Raw genomic sequence first — 17,920 nt, forward strand, 5'->3', positions numbered from 1 at the left:
GTGCCTCCTGGACACTGCACACAGGAGGTGCTTAAATTGTGTTTGCTCTAATGAAGTGAAAGCTATAGTGGGGCAGTGGGGTGCCCTGAAAAGCCCCACCGTTTTTTGTTTTTTTTTTTAATATTTATTTGGCTGAGCTGGGTCTTAGTTGCAGCATGTGGGCTCTTAGTTGTTGCATTTGGGATCTAGTTCCCTGACCAGGGATTGAACCTGGGCCCGCTGCATTGGGAGTACAGTTTTAGCCACTGGACCACCAGGGAAGTCCCCGACCTGCTATTGAGTCCCCAGATCTGTCCATATTATGTAGCATCCTCCCTTCAGTTCAGTTCAGTCACTCAGTCATGTCTGACTCTTTGCCACCCCATGGGCCTCCCTGTCCATCACTAACTCCCAGAGTTTACTCAGACTCATGTCCATTGAGTCAGTGATGCCATCCAACCATCTCATCCTCTGTCGTCCGCTTCTCCTCCTGCCTTCAATCTTTCCCAGCATCAGGGTCTTTTCCAGTGAGTCACCTCTTCACATCAGGTGGCCAAAGTACTGGAGTTTCAGCTTCAGCTTCAGTCTTTCCACGATGAATATTCAGGACTGATTTCCTTTAAGATTAGCTTGTTGGATCTCCTTGTTGTCCAAGGGACTTTCAAGAGTCTTCTCCAACACCACAGTTCAAAAGCATCAATTCTTCGGCACTAAGCTTTTATTTTTCAGCTTTCTTTATAGTCCAGCTCTCACATCCATACATGACTCCCTAGGGCACTCCAGTTTAGACTTGATTCCCTGGCCTCGGACCCCTCTCCCAAGCTTCATTTTCCACACCTCTATGGCAGGAGGATAAATCTTGGGCAGCCTCAATCAGGAAGTTTCTATAATCTTTGTGGGTGTGGCTCTGAGTCTAGATCTTTCAGGGGGTGCCTAAAAATCCACCTCTACCTTTTTTTTTTTTTCTTTCTTGTCCATGGAAGACAAAGTCCCTTCCCTGCATCTGGACTCCAAGACTTTTCCAGGTCTGGCTGGGCCACTGACTTCCAAAGCCTCTTGCATCACTGAATTCCCAAGCCTCGCACATAATAGATATTCAATAAATGTCTGCAGCATATACAGGCTGGAGGGTTTCTTAGAAATCATCTAGGTAGTCTGGTGTTCCTCATTCATTTTCTAAAAATTCACATACCCTTAGAATAAATAGAAAAAAATTTTCACCCTCCTGACTCAATATTCTAACTTCCCAAGGAAGGATGCTCTTCCATCCCTGGTTGAGGAGTCTTTGCAGAAATACATTACATTGGGATTTCCCTGGTGGTCCAGGGGTTAGGAATCTGCCTTGCAGTGCAGGCGACATGGGTTCAATCCCTGGTGGGGGAAGTAAGATCCCACAAGCTAAGGAGAAAAGTGAGTCTGCGTGCCCCAGCTGAAGGGTCCGTAGGTCACAACAAGTCACAACAAAAGATCGTACATCTCAACAAGAGATCTCGCTTGAGGCAATGGAGAGCCCACATGCCACAACCAAGACCTAACACAGCCAACTAACTAACTAATTTCAAAAAAAAAAAAAAAAGAAAGAAATCCATCACATTGTCTGGGATGCCTCCTCCAGGCAGACATCTTGTAATGTGAATTCAAAGTCATCTTTTTTTCCATTTTCAAATTGTAAAATCCTATCAGGCCAGTGAAATCACTGCCCAAACTACCCTTGTTCCTCACTCAAGTTTTACAATACAAGCTTCCTCCCTGCCCCCTCCCAACCGAGAGTCACAGATGGAGCCCAACTGTCCATTCTATCATGGAGCCCTGAGAAAGGAGACTCAACCAGCATCAAACAGCGTGCAGAAGCAGAGCGCAGGCTCAAAGCTGGTTCTCGAAGCTTCCAGGCCCACCGCATTCTTACTGCCCAGACTTCCGAGTTCTAACTCCAGAGCCACCCCAGCCCAAACCTGACCCATCTGAGCCTCCCAGGCCCAGAGCGGGTAACTGAACCCCCCAGCCCTTCATCCCTGCCTTGGGCCTGGTTGCCTTGGCGGGGAGCCCCACACCCCTTTGTGACTGCAGCCTTGACATCCTGAGCATGACAGCCCCGCCCTCTGCCCCGCACCCAGCCTCAGCGCCTACTTGGCCCTGAGTGCCAGGCGGGTCACAATCACTCTGGAAAGGCATGGAGGCAGCAGGGAGGGGCCAGCAGAGGGACCAGGCCGGGAAGATGGGCTCTCCCAAGGACCAGCCCACCTGTTAGGGGGCTCTAAACTCAAGGGGCCATCTCTGGCCCCACCCCTCAAAGCCCCACTAGGGTGAGTGTGACACTAGCAGCTGGTCAGTGCACGTGTGGGTGGGTACACACTCAGTCATGTCTGACTCTTTGCGACCCCATCGACTGCAGCCTGCCAGGCTCCTCTGTCCATGGGATTCTCCTGGCAAGAATACTGGAGTGGGTTGCCGTTTTCTCCTCCAGGGGATCTTCCCGATCCAGGGGTTGAACCTGAGTCTCCTGCTTGGCAGGGGGATTCTTTACCACGGGAAGCCGGTTCAGAGCTGACAGCAGTCTGGGGAGTGGGTGTGACAGGGAGGAAGCAGGCTCAGATCCCAGTGTCAGAAGCTGGGGCAGTGGGGGGAGGGGGGTGGGTCTGGGGCTCTGTCTCCAAAGGGGAAGTTTGTTAAAAATAAGTGTCTTGACCTGACCCCAGTGAATCAGAATCTGGGGCATCTGTATTTTCAAGAAGCTCCCACCCAAGGGACTCTGAGGCTCCAGCAGGAATGGGCAACTGCAGGGCAAGCCACCCCTTTAAGCTGGTTCCAGCTTTTCCAGTTTCTACCTGAGAGCTAGTCACAGTATAGCAAGTTGAACACTCCAGGTGTCAAGTGCTTTCCACATGGCACGGTTTCATCCTCACAAAGGAGCAGGCCCTGGGTTATCCCCATTCTACAGATAAGGGCACTGAGAGCAATCAGCTGGCTTGCGCAAGGGTACAGCTAATAAGTAATGGCAGTGAAAGTCACTCAGTCCTGTCCAACTCCTTACGGACGCCATGGACTGTAAAGCCCGCCAGGCTCCTCTGTCCATGGACTTCTCCAGGCAAGAATACTGGAGTGGGTAGCCATTCCCTTCTCCAGGGGATCTTCCCAACGGAGGGATGGAACCGAGGTCTCCCCCATTGCAGGGGGATTCTTGACTGTCTGAGCCACCAGGGAAGCCCCAGTAAGTAATGGAGCTGAGACTAAATCCTAAATAATAATTTTAAAATAATCATAGCAGTTAGGCTTTGTTAAGCACGTACAAGGTGCCTGGCATTATTCTAAGCCATTTACATCTGCTGGCTCATTTAACGTCACAGCAACTTGAGAATGTGGGTACTCTCACCGTCACCGTTTCCTCAGGTGAGGAAACAGGATCGGGGCGCTCTAGCCTGAAGCCGCTTTTACTGTCTGGCGGGCCAGTGGTGGAATCCCCCGAACCACACTGCCGCGCTCTGGGCGCTATGGCCTGGGGGGTGGGCTGGTCTGCGCCCTACTGTCCACTTCCCACAGCACCCGCCCTCCGCCCCCCGCTGGCGTGAGGATGCCCTGAGCTGAGCGCACGGCCGGTCATGCCCCGGCGTCGCCCCAGCTTCTGGGCCCAGCAGGTGGCGCCCGAGGGGCTCCCCGGCGGTGGCGATCGCCGGCGCAGAGACCCGCTGCTGCCCAGGCTGCTGCGGCCGGAGCTCCGGGCAGCCTCGGGCGCGGGGGTCTTCGGGGTCTCGAGGGCCTCTGAGAGCGGCGCCGAGTGGTGGCAGGCCTCCGCGTGTGAGTCCTTGCACTCCGATCCCGGGCTGGGCTTCAGGCGCTCCCGGTCCCGCCTGCCGGTCCTGCCCACCGTGGCCCAGCGGCCGGCGAGGAGCCGGACAGGGCTGAGGTCGCTGCTGCTGCCGCCCCTGCTCTTGGCCCGCGAGTCCCCCGAATCGGCGCCCGCATGCCGCGAGCTCGGACAGCGCAAGGACTCTCGCAGGGGCTCGGCCAAGGAGACCTCCGATTCCTTGGGCTCCCTCCTAGGAGAAGTTCTCCCGGGCCGGTTCCGGCAGTTCCTGCGACAGTTAAGGGCTGAGTCTGCGGAACGGCTTCTCCCACCGAGTGAGGCCCCTACGCCTCCCCCCAGGGGGCGGGGCAAGGCGGGGCTGCGTCGTTTCCGGTGGTGGGGGTGGTTGGAGTGGGGGTGGTCGGGGTGGGGGTCACACCACGTGGCATAGGATTCTTGTATTAGTGAAGTAGGGTGGCAGAATCCTGACAACCACTGCTTGAGGGCGGCCCTGCCATTGTACAGATGAATAAACTGAGGCCCAAAGCCATGCAACCAGGAAGACCCTAATAAAGACTGCCCCCCAAGCGAAGGCTCATAACTCTTTCTACTTCATCCTGCCCCACCCCCACCCCAGCACCCTCAACATCTCAACATCAAAGGCATCCTGCAGCAGAGTTCAACAGAAGTCCTCCGCGGTGTTCCAGCTCCCACTTCCTCCCAGACCTTGGGTAAGCGTCAGTGACCTCTTCGTGGGGACAGGGTTGTCATCAACGCTCTGACCATGGAGGACCCTCATATCAGGTGTGGCCTATTTGTTTTCAAGGGGCCAATCGTCCTACCTCAAGAATAGCCTTAAGAAGATTTTGCTTCATCAGATACCTGCCCTGGGGCCCTTGAGTAGAGATTACCCGCAGTTCACCACGGTCAAGGCCAATCAGTGAGTTGTGGGAGGACGGGGGTAGGGGGGTGGGGAGAAAGAACATTTCTTTCCTTCCTCTGTCTTTCCAGAATTTATCCATCTGTCCACCTGTTCATCCATCTATATGTCCATCCATGAATCAATTCTTCTCCCCACCTGTTTAAGGAGCATCCATCAACATCTATGAATCCACCCACCCATTCATTAATCAGGTCTTTGACCCACACATTCATAATTCCCTGATGAATCCATTCATATATTCATTCTCCTGTTCACCCATCCACCATTGCATACATCTGTGAACCAGGTCTTTTACAATCTATTCATGAATCTCTCCATCCATCCATCCACTCATGAATCAGGTCTCCTGTTGATTCATTAATCCATCTCTCCAGCCAGCCAGCTATTCACAAACTCCCACAATTCTGTCCACCTATTCATGAATTCAGTGATTGATCGTCTACCAATCCTTCCATCCACTTGTAAATCCAGGATACTGTCCATCACTAATCTAATCATGAAGCCAGTCTACATACCCACCTGCATAATCATTCCTCCATCCATGTATCCATACATCTACCTATCCTCCTGAGATCCGAACCTTATGCTAAGACCTTTTGCGGAATTCCCTGGCAGTCCAGCGGTTAGGACTCAATGCTTTCACTTCTGTGGCCTGGATTCTACCCCTGGTTGGGGAACTAAGGTCCTGCAAGCCGAGTGGTATGCCAAATAAAAAAGACCTTTTCACTAATTCATCCGTCAGTCCATCCACCCACCCACCCACCAACCCATTCTTTCACCCACCCTGCCATTCACTCATCCATCTCTTCCTCTGACTTTGATTCACTTTTACTGTATGTCAGTGGAGAAAGTGAAGTCGCTCAGTCGTGTCTCTTTGCGACCCCGTGGACTGTAGCCCACCAGGCTCCTCTGTCCATGGGATTCTCCAGGCAAGAATACTGGAGTGGGTTGCCATTTCCTTCTCCAGGGGATTTTCCCAACCCAGGGATTGAACTCGGGTCTCCTCCATTGCAGGCAGATGCTTTAACCTCTGAGCCACCAGGGAAGACCCAGGGAGGAAGTCAATGGAGAAGGAAATGGCAACCCACTCCAGTATTCTTGCCTGGAGAATCCCATGGACAGAGGAGCCTCGTGGGCTACAGCCCATGGGGTTACAGAGAGCCGGCCATGACTGAGTGACTGAGCACAGCACATATGTCAAATATTGGGGGAAATAAAATAAGCAGTGGAAGTAGGAAGGGCCTGGGCACTAGAACTTAGCTGGACCTGGATGCAATAGCTCTAAGGGAGGGAGAAAATAATGCAGAAGTAGTTCCCCCTGCTTAACTCTGGATGAAAGGTGAAGAGCATCGTCCTTGAGTTTAAAGACCAAGGACAGTACATACGCTAGACATCCTGGGCCCATGGCAGACATTACTAATTGAGCACAGCACTTTTCCCCCACTGAGCTTTAGAACCCTTCTTGACTCAGTGCTCCAGGAATACACCGCCTATGGATACGCACCACTGTTGCGTAACTAGGTCCCAATGCATGTAGCTGGTACTGTCTTGGTCATCTACTGGGTGCCTGACTCTTTAAGGGACTCATGAAAAGTGTCCTCTCTGTGTCCACATGGACATAAAGATGTGGTCAGATAAATGGAGACAGGTATATCCATAGGCATGTACTTAAGATCAAACATGGCATTTCTGGAAAACAGAGCCCTCAGTGGATCGAGCACACCATCCTGCAGCCTTGCTCTGGAGGCTGAAATGAGTAGCAATAAATGTAATAATCACAGATCCCCTTTACTGAGCCCAGGCCCCTGGCCAGGCTTCAAACTAGATGCCTCACATTTTATCTGATACTCTACAAACTCTTAGCACACTTCTAGGAGGGATGTTAGTGTAAAGAAGCCGCCTATCAATGCAGGTTAGACAAAAAAGATGCGAGTTTGATCCCTGTCAGGAAGATCCCCTGGAGTAGGGCACAGCAACCCACTCTAGTATTCTTGCCTGGAGAATCCCATGGACAGAGGAGCCTGGCAGGCTACAGTTCATAGGGTCACAAAGAGTCGGACACAACTGAAGCAACTTAGCATGCACTCAGACTCTTACAGGGCTTCCCAGGTGGCGCTAGTGGTAAAGAACCCGCCTCCAGTTGGGAAGATCCCCTGGAGGAGGGCATGGCAACTCACTCCAGTATTCTTGCCTGGAGAATCCCATGGACAGAGGAGCCTGGCAGACTATAGTTCATAGAGTCGCAAAAGAGTCTGACATGACTGAAGAGACTTAGCACGCACTCATGCAAACTGTTATAAGGATGTTGTTATCCTGTCCACAACACACAGTACATAACTTAAAGGGGAGATCTGCTGGTGGTCTGCCCCGTGTCACTGGACTGGGATGGTTCATAGTTGAAATTGATGACTATGAGGAACAGTTCTCAGAGATGTTTACTCTTGGCCCTGCAGACCCTGGGTGTGTGTGTGTGGGGGGTGCTTTGCAGTCTTTTTCACGTCTTCCCAGCCCTGTACTGTGGGCACGATGATTCCATTTTACAGACAAAGCAACTGAGGCTCCAAGAGTTAGAATTGAAACCCAGGGACTGCCCAACTCCTGAGTTCATATCCTTCTTCTCTCTGCTGAATTGCTTGATATACAAGAGTACCCGGTCTGGAACCAGGATTCATAACCTAGTCCCACCCCTAACTAGCTGTGCGATCTTGGACAAGTTGCAAAAAAAAAAAAAAAAAATCAAAAAACCCCTGTGCCTCAGTTTCCTTATCGGTAAAATGGGACTAATAATCGTGTTTCACAGGGTGGTGTGGGTTTGGTGGGCTGATGCCTGTTACGTGCTTGATCCATTGCTTTGCAGGGCAGGAAGTGTTCAGGAGGGACCTGCTCTGAAGGTCAGGATCCCAGAGAGCTCTGGTGGACATGTGTGTTGCCGGGGTGGCGTGGAGGCTGGCGGCTGAACCCCTCTCATCTCTCTCACCAGGCCCCAGGCTACACAGGCCCCGAAGCTCAAGGCTGTGCTCACCCACAGCTTCTCGGGGGAAGGCTCAGGGCGCCGCAGGCGATGTTGCCCTTTCCGAGTGCGATTCGCTGATGAGACGCTGAGGGACACAGCGCTCCATTACTGGGAACGCAGCTGTGCCGGTGAGCAGACAGGAGGGGGAGCCCCGGGACTCTGGAAAGTTCCAGCCTGAAGCCTGGCCAGCAGAGGCTAGGCCCAGGTACTGCAAAGGCCAAGAGGCCACTGACCCCGCAGAGGAGGCCCCTGAACTGGCCTTTCCAGAAGCTCTTAGGGTGACCTTCAAGGACCGTCTGAGGTCCAGCAGAGGTGGCTCAAGGCAGATGGTGCCAGGGAGCAGCTGGGCCCAGAGAACAGGGTCTGCCCAGGCCTGGCCACCTGGAAGGATTGCTCACTTCCAAGGGTCCCCACATGCTGTATCCTCTGCCCGCCTTGGAACCCGCACCCACAGCCTGCAGACCCCGCATCTGGCCTCCAGGGGCTGGAGAAGGTGGGAACTGGGACACCCGAAGCTTTTCCCTGACCCATGAAGGCAGACCTCAGGGGCCTGGCTGGGGAGGTGTCCAGAAAGTTCTAGAGGATCACACCTCTGTGGGAGGCTGGCACTGCCTGGTCCAGCAAGGAAGCTCGGAACCGACCATCAGTCCCAGGTTTCCCGGGGGAACTGTGCTCTCGGTTCCTTGGGTGATGGATGTGGTCATATTGGTGCTGGCAGTTTCCATTGTTTCCTGAAGTGGGTGTCACAAGAGGCAAGCAGGAAGAATGCACATCCTTGCTCTAGCATGAACCCTTCCCAAGGCCCCCTCTCCCCATCTGCCTGGCCCTTTCTCTCCTCAGGATCCAGTAATCCAAAAGCCTCATCTATTTATTAAGCATCGACTGTGTGCACTTTCAGAGAACAGCTGCTCCAAAGCCTTGCTGGGGATTTTTATTTTTCAGTTGCTTAGTCATGTCCAACTGTTTGTGACGCCATGGACTGCAGCACACCAGGCTTCCCTGTCCTTCACCAACTCCCAGAGCTTGTTCAAATTAATTTCCATTGAGTCAATGATGCCATCCAACCACCTCATCCTCTGTTGCCCCCTTCTCCTCCTGCCCTCCCTGGGGGTAAAGTCCTCAAAATCCAGGACCTTGGCCAATTCAGGAGGAGCCTGGCCCAGCCCCCTCAGGATCACAGGAAGTTGGAGGTGGAAGCTGAAACTTTGCCCAGTTTTGTTTGATGGGGGAAGCCAAGACTCCAAGAGCAGATGACAAGCAGCTGAGAAGGCAGCGTCCACCCCAGCCACTTCTGGGAATCCCAGCAATGGGAGGGGTGTGGAGGAGGCTGGAGAAAGTTTCTTGAGAATGGCAGCTGGCTGGCACGGGAGACACTTCCTGGGCAGTTGCTGGGCACAGGAGCTGTGGCCATCTCCTCGGGGCACCAGAGCGGGGATTTCAGGCTTCCTGACCAGCCAGAGGGGCAGCTGTTGGGCAGGAAAGGCTCCAACCCTGTAGGATTCTCAGCATCATTGCTTGGATTCCCTGGTGGGGCCACTGGGCTTCCCATGGTGGGAAAAGGGGGCCTGTTTTGGGCTGGAGCAGGAGTGGGTGTGTGGGGAGAGGATGGGGGGCAGTGCAGAGCTTGGATAAGAAAGGCAGAAACAGTCATGTGGGATAGTTTTAAAACCAGAGTCTTCTCTGGAGGCAGCCAGAAGGTGCTGGGGAGCCTGGGGTTGCCATGGAGACAGGGCTCTGCCTGTCACAGGGAAGAGGGGGGAGGGTGGGGTACAGGTGGCTCCGCCCAGGGAAGAGATCTCACCCATGCCTCCTCTCCTTCAGCCCGGCAGGGCATCTTCGAGAACAGGACAGCCAGCCCCCAGTCGACAGCATCGGATCGGGTGTTCGGGAGTGTCGGGAGATGGCTGGAGAGCTTGCCCAAAGCCCTGTACCCGAGGGCCAAGGAGGAGACCGCGGCCAGCACCTTCAGCTGGGACTTCCCTGGCCTGTGAGGCTTTGTGGAAGGGGACGGGATTCACGCGCCTCCTCCCCCTGTAAACCACCCTGTCCAGCGGTGGTCTGGACCCTGGAGGGTCCTGCCAGCAACGTGTGGACCTGGGACTCAGGGTCCACGCAGCTCATGGGCGCCTGTCCCCCTCAGGTCCACCCTGGAGCCGAAAGGCCACCTCCCTGAGGACACTTCCATGAACAGCAGCCTGCCCTTCATCCCCAGGGCCACCGCCCAGAGGCAGCGGGGGGACCTCAAAACCATCCTGGAGCAGGTGGGCAAATCGCCCTGTTCCTGGAGCCAGAAGCTGGTGAGCACTTGCCGGCGGCCAGCCGCCTGGAGTGCCCTGCCTGGTGGGAGGGTGCCCAGTGGGGTGATTTGGTCTCTGGGTAAAGCCTCTGTATGTGCTTGCCTAAAGGGGTGGGCTTTCAGGATGGACCGCCTGGGGTCAGATTCCAGCTCCTACCCTGCTATAGGTGGGGGCTTTTTTATGTCAGTTTCTGCATCTGTAAAATGGGGCTGACAGCGGTGTCTGCCCCCTCGGGCTGCAGTGTAGAACTCCCTGGGCCCAGGAAACCCCATCTCCTGCCCAGAGGCCCCTGAAAATGGCCCCCCTTCTCTCTCTAGGAGTCCTTCCTGCCCAGCTTGGTGCTGCACACAGTCCTAAAACGAGGCCACCCTAAGGGGTACCAGCTCCTCCTGCCTTCAGCATCTCATCGCACCCAGAGGTGAATGGTCACTGGTGTTCAAGCCCAGCCGTGGACATGGGTGAGGGGTGAAGAGAGGCCTTCCCTGACCCACAAATAAAAGCACATCCCAGGTGGCTGGTATCTGCTGCCGGGTCTCACCCTGCAAACCTCTCCAGGTGCCTGGTTGCTAGTCTTCAGGGGTCCTGGACCAGGGGTACGGAAGGGGTAGGGTCACAGAAGATGAGGAAGCAAGGCATCTTCAGGGGTCAGGCTTGTTCCAAGTGAACCATTCTGGGAGGTGGGAGACCCTGCCTTATACCTCAAACCTGGGACCAAGCCTCTGTCCACCTAGATCAGCCCACACCTGAAACAGGCACCTGCTCTGAACCACCCCCCCCCCCTCAGCCTCCATCTTTGACTGGAACCAAAGGCTGCTTGTTGTTGGAAGAGGACCCTCTTCAACAACACAAGAGACGACTCTACACATGAACATCACCAGATGGTCAATACCGAAATCAGACTGATTCTATTCTTTGCAGTCGAAGATACAGAAGCTCTATATAGTCAGCAAAAACAAGACCAGAAGCTGACTGTGGCTCAGATCATGAACTCCTTATTGCAAAATTCAGACCTAAATTGAAGAAAGTAAGGAAAACCACTAGACCATTCAGGTATGACGTAAATCAAATCCCTTACAATTATGCAGTGGAAGTGAGAAATAGATTCAAAGGATTAGATCGGATAGACAGATGATCTGAAAAACTGTGGATGGCAGTTTGTAACACTGTACAGGAGACTGTGATCAAAACCATGCCCAAGAAAAAGAAATGCAAAAAGGCAAAATGGTTGTCTGAGGAGACCTTACAAATAGCTGAGAAAAGAAGAGAAGCGAAAGACAAAGGAGAAATGGAAAGATATACCCATCTGAATGTAGAGTTCCAAAGAATAGCAAGGAGAGATAAGAAAGCCTTCCTAAACAATCAATGCAAAGAAATAGAGGAAAACAATAGAATGGGAAAGACTAGAGATCTCTTTAAGAAAATGAGAGATACCAAGGGAACATTTCATGCAAAGATGGGCACAATAAAGGACAGAAATGATATGGACCTAACTGAAGCAGAAGATATTAAGAAGAGGTGGCAAGAATACAAGAAGAACTATACAAAAAAGATCTTAATGACCCAGATGACCACAATGGTGTGATCACTCACCTAGAGCCAGACATCCTGGAATGCTAAGTCAAACGGGCCTTAGGAAGCATAATTATGAACAAGGCTAGTGGAGGCGATGGAATTCCAACTGAGCTATTTCAAATCCTAAAGGATGATGCTGTGAAAGTGCTGCACTCAATATGCCAGCAAACTTGGAAAACTCAGCAGTGGCCACAGGACTGGAAAAGGTCAGTTTTCATTTCAATCCCAAAGAAAGGCAATGCAAAAGAATGCTCAAACTACCGCACAATTGCACTCATCTCACACGCTAATAAAGTAATGCTCAAAATTCTCCAAGCCAGGCTTCAAAAGTACATTAACCAAGAACTTTTAGATGTTCAAGTTGGATTTAGAAAAGGCAGAGGAACCAGTAATCAAATTGCCAACATCCGTTGGATCATAGAAAAAAGCAAGAGAATTCCAGAAAAACATCTGCTTCATCAACTACACTAAAGCCTTTGTGTGAATCACAACAAGCTGTGGAAAATTCTTAAAGAGATGGGAATAGCAGACCTCTTTACCTGCCACCTAGGAAATCTGTATGCAGATCAAGAAGCAATAGTTTAAACTGTTCAAAACTGGGAAGGGAGTATGTGAATGCTATATATTGTCACTCTGCTTATGTAACTTATATGCAGAGTACATCATGTGAAATGCTGGGCTGGATGAAGCACAAGCTGGAATCAAAGATTGCCAGGAGAAATATCAATAACCTCAGATATGCAGATGACACTACCCTTATGGCAGAAAGTGAAGTGAATTGAAGTCGCTCAGTTTTGTCTGACTCTTTGCGACCCCATGGACTGTAGCCCATCAGGCTCCTCAGTCCATGGAATTTTCCAGGCAAGAATACTAGAGTGGGTTGCCATTTCCTTCTCCAGCTTTGGGATAGGGGGTTGCTAAGCATTGCCGGCAGAAAGTGAAGAGGAACTAAAGAGCCTCTTGATGAAAGTGAAGGAGGAGAGTGAAAAAACTACTTTAAAACTCAACATTCAAAAAAACTAAGATCATGGCATCCAGTCCCATCATTTCATGACAAATAGATGGGAAAATAATGGAAACAGTGAGAGATTTTATTTTCCTGGGCTTCAAAATCACTGCAGATGGTGACTGCAGCCATGAAGTTAAAAGACGCTTGCTCCTTGGAAGAAAAGCTATGACAAACCTAGACACATATTAAAAAGCAGAGACATTACTTTACTGACAAAGTTCTGTATAGTCAAAGCTGTGGTTTTTCCAGTAGTCAGTTGGATCATAAAGAAAGCTGAGTGCCAAAGAATTGATACTTGTAAACTGTGGGAAGACTCTTGAGAGTCCCTTGGACTGCAAGGAGATCAAACCAGTCAATCCTAAAGGAAATCAGTCTTGAATATTCATTGGAAGGACTGATGCTGAAGCTCCAATACTTTGGCCACCTAAGGCAAAGAACTGACTCATTGGAAAAGACCGTGATGCTGGGAAAGATTGAAGGCAGGAGAAGGGAACAACAGAGGATGAGATGGTTGGATGAAATGGTCCATCAACGACTTGATGGATATGAGTTTGAGCAAGCTCGGAGAGTTGGTGATGATCAGGGAAGCCTGGTGTGCTGCAGTCCGTGGGCTTGGAGAGTTGGAGACTGAACGGAGAGGCTGCTTGTGGGACTCCCTGGTAGGGAAAGGGCGTCCAGACTGTGGCGGAAGGGAGCCTTCCCCAGGCCAGGTTTTCACTGTCTGGTCCCTGGAGGGCAAGCATCTGGGTGGGCAGGGGCCAGATGTTTCTCTCCTGGTTGGGGCTGGGGGTGGTACTGGGACTAGGGGGGTGTTTGGACTCACATCAGGAGGTGGTGAAGGACAAGGTGGCAGGAACCGCCTGGAGTCCTCCTGACGCTGCACTGACCCATCAGCGCCACCTCTTTCTGCCTGTGTGCCAGGTTTGGCCCTGCCACACACCTGCATGCCCGCCGTTGGGCAGAGTTCAGCCCCCTCTCCTTCCTGAAGCCGCGCTGTGGCTCCAATCCCTCGCCAAGGCCAGCGTCGAGGTCTCTTTCGCCACCTCCTGGCCACCGAGGAAACAGCCTCGGAACCCACACCCAGTGGCTGCACTGCTGAGGAGGAAGGGATGGAATGTGGGCTGGACGGGCCGCGGGGTTCGTGGGACCAGGATGGGTTGTGGATGGAGGAGGGCGCTGTTTTCTTTCTTTTTTTATTAATTGAAGGATAATTGCTTTGTAGAATTTTGCTGTTTTCTGTCAAACCTCAACATGAATCAGCCATAGGTATACATATATCCCCTCCCTTTTGAACCTCCCTCCCACCTCCTGCCCCATCCCACCCCTCTAGGTTGATAGAGAGCCCCTGTTAGAGTTTCCTGAGCCAGACAGCAAATTCCCGCTTGGCTATCTATTTTACATATGGTAATAGAAGTTGAGGGTGCTGTTTTGAACAGGCTTTGCCTCCACAAAGGGGTCAGTTCTGACTCTTTGCGACCCCATGGACTGCAGCACCCCAGGCCTCCTTGTCCACCACCAACTCCCGGAGTTTGCTTAGACTCATGTCCATTGAGTCGGTGATGCCATCCAACCATCTCATCCTCTGTCATCCCCTTCTCCTCCTGCCTTCAATCTTTCCCAGCATCAGGGTCTTTGCCAGTGAATCAGTTCTTCGCATCAGGTGGCCAAAGTATTGGAGTTTCAGCTTCAGCATCAGTCCTTCCAATGAACACCCAGGACTGATTTCCTTTAGACTGGACTGGCTGGATCTCCTTGCAGACTAAGGGACTCTCAAGTCACGGATCTACAAACCCTGTGGGGGATGGGACCACAGGGGGATTGCAATCCCTGGGATGACTTAATCTCTCCCATCCCCACTCCCTGACTTGCACGCCCTCCCACTCCACTAGCAGTGGTTCTGTTTCCTGGAGAGCCTGCGACTCCAAAAGGAGGCTTGCTTCTACTACACCTCCTCCTCTTGGCCTTTGAGCAGGCCAAGCTCACCGGCTCCGAGCCTCAGTATGTACCCCCCGCAGAGTCGCCGCGGACCCCCCCCCCGCCCCCCGCCAAGGAGGCCACCGGCTGCAGCGCCGCGCCGCGCCCACGCGGGGGCAGTGTTGGCCTGGCTTTGGCGCCGCCCGGCGCGGCCGAAACTTCTCAGCCTCTCGCTCAAGGGTCGGAAACTTTTCCCCTCGCGCGGCGCTGGCGCCTGGCGTCCTGCCCCCTGCGCAAGCTCTCCGCGCCGGACCGCGGACCGGGACCCCGGGGGACTCTCCCAACCCCCTCCCCCAACGACTCTTTCTCGTTTTTTGTCGTTAAAGAAAAAATCTGCTTAAGCTTGCAACAACGGGGTCAGCCGCGAGCACTGGAGATGGAGTCCCGCGTGCAGAGCACGGGGGCAGGAGTCGGGGTGTCGGGGCCCCCCAGAGCTGGCGGCGGGGACCCGGCGGGCGGCCACGCGGGGTTCCGCAGCCCGGCTTGTCGGGGACCCCTCCGCTCCTCGCCCCCACCCCGCCACGCCCCGCCTCGCATCCCTTCCGCTCGCATCGTCCTCCTCCCCCGGAGCCCCCCTCCAGCCTTCCATTTCTTCCTTCCCTCTCCGCGTTCTCGTCCTCTCTCCTGTCTCCCTCCTCGACAGACATGGATTCTGTGTCAAGAGGACCTTGAGCGGCCCCGAGCCTCCCCTCCTGCCACTGCCAGCAGAAACGCAGGGACACACGGGGACAGCCGCGGACAGGCGCCTGCGCGCGCGCGCGCACACACACACACACACACACACATGCACATAAACACACGCATCGCACACGCACAGACACATCACACACACAGGCACCACATCCCAAGACCCACACCACACAGTTAGAAACCCCACATAACGGAACACCCACATACCCTCCCACGGTTGGGGATCTGCCAGCGACCGCACCCCCCACCTTCTGGGTGCACTTGTTGCCTGGGAGGCCGCAGATGCAGCCCCCACCGCAGTCCTCTGTAGACCTTTCCAGCATGCCCCTGCCCCTCTGCACACAGAGCTTTGGACGTGGGGTGACTAAGAAGGGGGAGGGAGGGAGGGACTTGCTTCACGGAGGGGAGCGACCCCTCCCCAGGGCCCCCAGCGGGGTCCTTCTCGCTGGTACATTTCCACTCAGGGCTGGCACGTGGCCAGTCCCTCCTGGGCTCCAGGGAGCTACACGGCTGGAAGGCCCCCGGAAGCAGCTGTGGCTGGAGCTGGCCGCCCCTCCAGCTCTTGCTCCCACAACCGCAGATCCCCTGAATCTCCAGAGGGTGGGGCAAGGCAGGTGGGCCACCCTCCACCGCACACACTGGTCTCTTCCGGTTTCTGTCTGCCCTCCTCAATCTGAGCCATAGTAGCACCCACCTCATTCCACCCCCTACCCTGGACCGCCTGCCTGGGCTGTGGGTAGACCTGTGCCAAACCAGGGCTGGCGGCTAGCTTGAAGGCTGGTGGGGAGGGAGGAACGCTCCCAACCCAGCGCAGAAGGAGGTGATGGGAGAAGCAGGAAAAGCACCCCTCCTTTCTCCTGGGGTCCCCCGTCACTGGGCCTCTTCACCCCCTGGAGGGCATCTTCTTAGCAAATAAGGAAACTGAGGCCCAGGGAAGTTACGGGGTCTTGTCCAGGCCGTGCCTACCGCTGGAACTGGAGCCAGGTCCACGTGTGTCCCAGACCAGAGCCCCTTCCCCCCACCGCCACCCTCCCTCCACCCCCTCCACCCCACCATCACCACCACCAACCCACCCCCACCCTCCCCACCAACCTCCCCACCCTGGACCTTCTCTCACAACCATTCCTTGTTGGGAAACCAAAACCCAGAGAGGCTCATCAATTTCTCAAGGTCACTTTGTTTTTAAGTGTTGGAGTCAGGATTCAAATTCAGCAGGAAGAGAGGCCAACATGGGATCCTGGGCCTTCCTCTCCCCGGGGGCAAGCAGGGTGGTCTGGAGCCCCTTCCTGCCCTGGGGTCTGTCCTCCAGCACTGGGGTCCCTGGGAGGCAGGGAGAACCCCAGCAAGGCCAGGGCAGGAGAAATGTATTGGAAGGTGGCGTTTGGGGAGGCTATGGAGACTGGCTAGTGACAGGGCTGGAGCAAAGGGTCCTGAGAGCTAGAGTCTCAAGAATTCCCTAGAAGGCGGGGCTGGGCCCACGGGGAGGCTGTGGGCCACGGGGAAGCGGGGGATGGGAGTGCTGACCCCAGGCAGGGTCAGAGAGGCAGTGGGAGTCTGAGTGTCAGGGTGGAGCCACGGAGACGCAGAACCCAGAACCCGAGAGAGCCTGCCTGCACGGGACTCCAGGGATATGAGCTGTCCCAGGGGCTCTTTCCCTTTCATCTGCAGGCAGTTCGTTGAGTACCTACTGTGCGCCACACTCATGTTGGGCCCTGAGCGCACAGTGGGCACCACACGTGCAGCCCTGCCGTCCGGAGGCTACAGTCTGCTGGGGACATGGACTCAAGTGGACGATTGCAGGACACAGTGACAGATGCTACGTGGGGAGGCCCGGGGCTTTGGGGGCACAGGGGAGGAACCTAACCCACTGTTTGGGGCACTGGGAGGACACCTGGGCCTTGTGACGACAGGGAGGTAGAGGTGTGGTCAGACATAGAGGACCAGGGGGCGGGGCAGGGAGGCGACTGCTGTGGGCCTTGCGTCAAGGCTGGTGGCACTCTTCTTAGCACGGGCTGGCAGGGGCAGGGGGAGTGGCAGGGGCCCAGGAGGACTGTTGACGAGGCAGGGGGAAGGCCAGCATTTCCCCAGCCAAGATAGACACACACCCTCACTGCGCGTGGAGCTGCCCACTGCTCATTCCAACTGCTTCTGTCTCTGCCATTTATCCCAGCCCACCGTGTCCTCCCATCCCCTCGTATTCCTGTCTTTTGGGGTCCTGTTGTCATTCCCTCCCAAATATGCCCCAACTGACAGATGGTCTGCAGCTTCCAGGGGCTCCTGCCGAAGGCCATCGAACCCTTCCATGGAGACAATGCATGCTGCGACCTCCAAGCAGCCCCCCAAGCCTCAACCTTCCCCTGTAAACAGCCTCAGGAAAAGGGGTGATGCTGATAATGGTCACTGTGCCATTTGCACTCATCAGAGCCAGCTTCGGATGCTGGGTGGGGGTCAGAGCCAGAAGCAGAGACTGGACGCATCAGATAGGGTTCTGGAACCCTCTTCAATAGTGGAACTGGGACCCAAAGAGCCAGGGGCAGCTCATCTGCCGTCTCCCATCATGAGGCCTTGGGGACCCTTAATGACTCACCCGCCAGGGTTTCCTGGGTTTATTGTCTGCACCTGGCAGTTCTGGGGACTGTGGCGACGCCCGCGAGTTCCCAGG

At 54.3% G+C, this 17,920-nt stretch overlaps 1 protein-coding gene across 1 annotated transcript; it reads left to right on the forward strand.

Annotated features, from left to right (window-relative positions):
* Positions 1-3,575: 3,575 nt before the first annotated feature.
* Positions 3,576-10,559, forward strand: C3H9orf50 (chromosome 3 C9orf50 homolog). The gene is made up of 7 exons (XM_012175904.4): positions 3,576-4,095; positions 4,398-4,491; positions 4,587-4,700; positions 7,684-7,844; positions 9,538-9,703; positions 9,857-10,013; positions 10,331-10,559. The coding sequence occupies exons 1-7, from the start codon at positions 3,576-3,578 to the stop codon at positions 10,433-10,435; spliced, it is 1,317 nt and encodes a 438-aa protein (XP_012031294.3). The 3' UTR covers positions 10,436-10,559.
* The last annotated feature ends 7,361 nt before the right edge of the window (positions 10,560-17,920 follow it).

The sequence above is a fragment of the Ovis aries genome, chromosome 3 (genome assembly GCF_016772045.2).
Source record: "Ovis aries strain OAR_USU_Benz2616 breed Rambouillet chromosome 3, ARS-UI_Ramb_v3.0, whole genome shotgun sequence".
Taxonomy (NCBI): Eukaryota; Metazoa; Chordata; class Mammalia; order Artiodactyla; family Bovidae; genus Ovis; species Ovis aries.

What these genes read in the sequence shown, in the direction of transcription:
- C3H9orf50 (XM_012175904.4), top strand. Translation starts at nt 3,576, where the DNA reads ATGCCCCGGCGTCGCCCCAGCTTCTGGGCCCAGCAGGTGGCGCCCGAG. An exon ending in AGCTGGGACTTCCCTGGCCT is followed by an intron (nt 9,704 to 9,856) that starts GTGAGGCTTTGT and finishes TGTCCCCCTCAG; the next exon opens with GTCCACCCTGGAGCCGAAAG. An exon ending in GTTCCTGGAGCCAGAAGCTG is followed by an intron (nt 10,014 to 10,330) that starts GTGAGCACTTGC and finishes TTCTCTCTCTAG; the next exon opens with GAGTCCTTCCTGCCCAGCTT.